Consider the following 5,502-nt stretch of genomic DNA (forward strand, 5'->3'; position numbering starts at 1 on the left):
TCCCCAGACCCCCGTGTGCATGAGGCCTTGAGCTGGTCATACAATTGGTGTTTTTCCTTTGGGACTGGTCGGGAACTAGTCACCATGTAACCTGTACATAAAGGTGGTAACGGCCTTCAGTGTGAAATAATATTCTTATACATTGTCGCAATCTTATTTGTTTGCAGATATTGTGATCATAAATGAAAAAGGAGAGCCTTGTATGACGTCCGGCTCATCTGTAGTACACAAAATGCCAGCGGGAAAGGACGTCTGCACCAAACAAGACCATTCCGAGATGCCTCGTGCCAGGCTGATGGACAACTGCCACAGCATCATCAATTCCATTGACCCTAAAACGGGTAAAGTGGTGGAGAAGACCGCCTATCTGTGCATTGACTGTGGCAAGAGCTTCACAAATAAAGCTCGGTTTGTAAAGCACCAGAAGACGCACGCTGTAAAGAAGCCTCATGTTTGTACCATGTGCGGTAAGGCTTTTTCATATAACTCTCACCTGGTCATTCACCAGAGAACCCATGGTGGCGAGAGACCCTTTGCCTGTTCTTATTGTGAAAAGTGCTTCACCGATCGCCCGTCTCTTGTCAAACACGAGAGAATTCACACTGGAGAAAAGCCATTTTCTTGTTCCGTCTGTGGAAGAAGCTTCACTGACCATTCCAATCTATTGAAGCACTACAGTATCCACACCCGGGAGAAGTCCTTCACCTGCCTGGAGTGTGGGAAGAGCTTCACAGACCGGTCCACCATGGAGAAACACCAGAGTGTTCATTGCGGGGAGAAGTCCTATCAGTGTGGGGAATGTGGGGAGAGGTTCACGGAAAACTCCGCTCTGGTTTTCCATCTGCGGAGCCACACCGGTGAGATGTCTTTTGTGTGTCAGGAGTGTGGCGAAAGCTTCATGGACAGCTCCGCCTTGGTGACGCACCAGCGGGTTCACACCGAGGAGAAACCCTTTGCGTGTCCAACGTGCGGTAACCGCTACACCAAGAAGTCGGCTTTGGTGAAGCATCAGAGGACCCACACAGGTGAGAAACGTTCCAACTGTGTTCAGTATAGCTAGAACTTCATTGGCAGCTCTTCTCTAGTCAAACACCAGGGTACTCATATCAGTGAGAAGTCATTTACCGGCACCAGGTGAAGGAACTTTGCTGCTTGGTCCACCATGGTGGACACATACCAGATAGAAGCCATACACGTCTCCCGTGTGTGGGAAGTTCTCCTCCTGTAACTCCCACCTGGTGGTCCATCAGCACTTCAAAGCAAGGGAGAAGCCGTTCCTCTTTACCGAATGTATCAAAGGTTTCACCTGCAGCTCCACCTTAGTGGAGCATGAGTGGATACATACCGGAGGAAGGTTTGCAACTATTGCAGCTAGAACTTCATTGATAACTTCATCCTGATGAAACGCCAACGAATTCATGCCATACTCCTGCAAAGTGTGCAGGGAGTGCTTCACTGACAGCTCCACCCTTGTGAGACACCAAAGGATCCATACTGGGGAGAACCCCTATAAATGAAATGAGTTTGGGAGGCACATCACTACTTTTTAACCTCCAAGAATCCATCAGAGAGGGGGACAGGTGGCTGGTGTGGTAGCTGTTACAGGGTAGGCAGCCTGAGTTCATCATAGAGAAAATAAGTAGAAGTGAGGGCATAAATGGGGGTTAGAGTAACCAAGTTTAGAGAATTATTTTCTCAGCCCAACCTGGTGGATGCTGATGGGTTGAAGCACCCCCTGCCTTCCTAAACCTCTTGGGGTCTCTAGTGCCCTGATCTTGTCTACCCCAAGGACTCTCATTTCTGCCACTAAGCTGAACCATCGTTACTCCCTAGTGCTTACTTTTTTTCTATAAACATACAAGCCCATCGCACTCCTGACCGGATAAAACCCAAAATGTAGGTTGGAGGCTTAAAGCGACAGCGGATGCCTCCGCAACATAAGTCCAAAATGCTTTTTTTTTTCTAGACGCTGAAGAACTTGGATTGTCTACAACCCTGCACGTAAAAATCTTGGGCCGTTGCACCAGCAGTATGGGTACGTGCCATTGAACCTTATGGGACATTAGCGTTTGAGCAGCCTGGCACTAGATTTTTACAGGCTGGGATGTATAAACATGAGAGGCTAGCAGAGAAGATAAGTACCTTGAGGGAATTTTCCACTTAAACTTTAGGGCATGAGGGAGGGGGGCCGCTGGGGGAGTAGAGAGTGTAGATAAATACTTGTGCTTACGCTTTTACTGCCGCTGCTGGAACTACTACAATGGCGGCAGTAACGTGATGTAAACAAACTCAGTCAGAAGAGCAGCCTCGAGTTTGGTTATATTTTGTCACCAGTCTCCTGGTTTTCTGTAGAAGTGATTTAGAAGTCCGAACACTTCTACAAAGCTCTAGTAGACCTCTAATGTCTCAAAGAAAACCTTTCAGCTGCGCTATTCTATCACAGAGGGGGTCCATCAAGATATCCCTGGTGGTCAGCAAGGTCCCCCACCAGACTTAGTGTCCACGTTAGAAGATTTTCCATCTATTCCTGTTCTGGTGACAACCCAACATTTGGGATTTTCTTTCCCTTTCAGTGATGGCATTCACCAAGACATATAGAGAGGGTGAATCTCCCTAACGGGGACACAGACAGCAATGAGAACTTATCAGGTTATTCCACTGTATCCACATTGTAAAAAGTTTTGGGTTCAGTTCCACTTTAAAGCATATCTAAAACAAAAGAAAATTAACATTTTCCAGCTGATCAGTCCTTAGATGGGGCATCTGAATTAGTTTGCTTTATTCCCTTTATATTCATCTGGTGATCCTGCCAGTAAGACACTTCACGCCCAAGGATAACAACATTCCTTCACCCATCTGTATCTGTTAAGCCCAGGGGTAGACAGTCTGGTTGTTTGAATCTGGTAACAATAGTTTGCTAGGCAGGGGGCGTCTAGAGCAGGGACAGGTAACCTTGGCATTACAGGTGTGGTGAATCTACAAGTCCCATCATGCTTTTTCCTCTGGTAGTCATGCCTGTGGCTGTCAGAGTCTTGCAATGCCTCATGAGGCTTGTAGTGTTTACCACAACTGGAGTGCCAGGGTTGCCTTCCCTTTAACTACCCCCTACAGCTAACCTTGAGTACTCCCATAACATTTGTTCTCGGCCTAACCTTTAACTGTAAGATAACCCTAGGGGCAACTCCGGCACTTTAGCTGTTTTGGACCACAAGTCCCATGAGTCATTTCAAGACTCTGACAGCCACAGGCGTGACTCCCAAAGGCAGAGGCACCTTCGTATTTGTAGTTTCACCACAGCTGGAGTTCGCCTACCATTGGTTTAAAGGATCCTAATAACCAATAGCCAATATATTGGATTTCCTGTTACTTTGGGATTCCTTGGTGAGCTGAATCACCTACTGGCTGCCTGAGATTCTATTAGTAAGATCCCCCCAGTGGTATCTATGGTTCTGCCAACACACACTCTGCTTCATGATATGAGGGCTGTAGGGCTGGAGTTGCCCAACCCTGTCTTAATGTAATCTTTAAAGTCAACTCTGCACTTCTTTACATATACTTCTACCTAAAGATAAATGGCCTTCATTGCGAAGTATCCTTCTTATATATTATTGCAATCTTATTTTTGTGCAGATTTTGTGATGAATGAAAAAGGGAAGCCTTGTATGGCGTCCGGCTCATCTGCAGAAGTAGAAAAGATGCCAGTGGGAAAGGATGACTGCAACACACAAGACCCATCCGAGGTGCCTTGCGCCAGGCTGGCAGACAACTGCTACAGCATCTTCAATGCCATTGACCCCGTAACGGGAAAAGTGATGGAGATGACCACCTATCTGTGCATTGAATGTGGAAAGAGTTTCACAGACCGAGCTCGGTTTGTGAAGCACCAGAAGACGCACTCTGTGGGAAAGCCTCATATGTGTACCGTGTGCGGTAAGGCTTTTTCATACAACTCTCACCTGGTCATTCACCAGAGGATTCATGCCGGCGAGAGACCCTTTGCTTGTTCATATTGTGAAAAGTGTTTCACCGATCGCCCGTCTCTTGTGAAACATGAGAGAATCCACACTGGAGAAAAGCCATTTAATTGTACCATCTGCGGAAAAAGCTTCACTGACCGATCGAATCTGGTGAAGCACCACCGTATCCACACCCGGGAGAAGTCCTTCACCTGCCTGGAGTGTGGAAAGAGCTTCACGGACCGGTCCAATCTGGTGAAACACCAGAGGATCCATAGTGGGGAGAAGTCCTTCCAGTGTGGTGAATGTGGAAAGAGGTTCACGGAAAACTCCACTCTGGTTGTCCATCGGCGGAGCCACACTGGCGAGAAACCTTATGCCTGCAAGGAGTGTGGTAAAACCTATTCTTGCAACTCACATCTCATTGTGCACCAGAGAACTCATACCGGAGAGAGGCCGTTTGTGTGCCGAGAGTGCGGCAAAAGCTTCACGGACAGCTCCACCTTGGTGATACACCAACGTGTTCACACTGGTGAGAAACCATTTGTATGCCTAACGTGTGGGAACCGCTACACCAAGAAGTCTGCTATGGTGAAGCATCAGAGGACCCACACGGGTGAGAAACCATTTAGCTGTACTCAGTGTGGCAAAAACTTCATTGACAGCTCATCTCTGGTCAAACACCAACGCACTCACACCGGCGAGAAGCCATTCACCTGCGTCCAGTGTGGGAGAAACTTTGCTGCTCGGTCTACCCTGGTGAAACACCAGAGGACCCATAGTGGAGAGAAGCCATACACCTGCACTGTGTGTGGGAAGTGCTTCTCCTGTAACTCTCACCTGGTGGTCCATCAGCGCTTCCACACCGGGGAGAAGCCTTTCCAGTGTACTGTATGTAGCAAAAGTTTCACAGACAGCTCCACCTTGGTGAAGCATCAGCGTATACATACTGGGGAACGGCCTTATGTTTGCAACTATTGCGGCAAAAACTTCATTGATAACTCCACCTTGATCAAACACCAAAGAATTCACACCGGTGAGAGGCCGTACTCCTGCAAAGTGTGTGGGAAGTGCTTCACTGACAGCTCCACCCTTGTGAAACACCAAAGAATCCATACTGGGGAAAAACCGTATACATGTAATGAGTGTGGGAGGAGCTTCACTGACTGTTCAACTCTTATTAAACATCAAAGAATCCATAGGAGAGGGGAACAGGTGGCTGGTGTGATAACTGTTATAGTGGACCCCGAGCAGCCAGAGTCTATTATAGAGAATGAAGTAGAAGTGAAAGCATAGATGAGGGCTGGTGGAGTAACTGAGTAAATGAGAGAATTATTTGTTTTATCATGTCAGCCCAGCCAAAACGGGTGAATTTTGATGGGTTGAAACACCTACTGCCTTCTTATATATTACCTTATGGGGACTCTCGTGCTCTCATCTTGTCCATTCCACGGCTTCTAAATTCTTCTACCCCCTACTCCATGGCCATTGCAAAGCTAAGTGAGAGAGTTGTACGGCTCCTTGTGCATCCAACACATGTAAAATA

General features: G+C 47.4%; 1 protein-coding gene across 2 annotated transcripts; it reads left to right on the forward strand.

Annotated features, from left to right (window-relative positions):
- Window positions 1-303: 303 nt before the first annotated feature.
- LOC108791455 (zinc finger protein 271-like) lies at window positions 304-5,257 on the forward strand. Of its 2 annotated transcripts, XM_018561951.1 has the most exons (3): window positions 304-1,045; window positions 3,909-4,006; window positions 4,091-5,257. In XM_018561951.1, exons 1-3 carry the CDS (start codon window positions 461-463, stop codon window positions 5,250-5,252), a joined length of 1,845 nt encoding a protein of 614 aa, XP_018417453.1. In that variant the 5' UTR covers window positions 304-460; the 3' UTR covers window positions 5,253-5,257. The 2 variants fall into 2 exon arrangements, with proteins under 2 accessions (XP_018417453.1, XP_018417454.1); XM_018561952.1 differs by lacking the exon at window positions 304-1,045 and having other exon boundaries at window positions 3,725-3,998; window positions 4,161-5,257.
- Window positions 5,258-5,502: the final 245 nt, after the last annotated feature.

Source organism: Nanorana parkeri, unplaced genomic scaffold, assembly GCF_000935625.1.
Source record: "Nanorana parkeri isolate BGI_ZX_2015 unplaced genomic scaffold, ASM93562v1 scaffold551, whole genome shotgun sequence".
Taxonomy (NCBI): Eukaryota; Metazoa; Chordata; class Amphibia; order Anura; family Dicroglossidae; genus Nanorana; species Nanorana parkeri.

Coding starts and splice junctions, on each gene's coding strand:
- LOC108791455 (XM_018561951.1), top strand. CDS start 461: ATGTGCGGTAAGGCTTTTTCATATAACTCTCACCTGGTCATTCACCAG. Junction 1,046..3,908: donor GTGAGAAACGTTCCAACTGT/GTTCAGTATAGC, acceptor TCTGTGGGAAAG/CCTCATATGTGTACCGTGTG. Junction 4,007..4,090: donor GAGAGACCCTTTGCTTGTTC/ATATTGTGAAAA, acceptor ATTTAATTGTAC/CATCTGCGGAAAAAGCTTCA.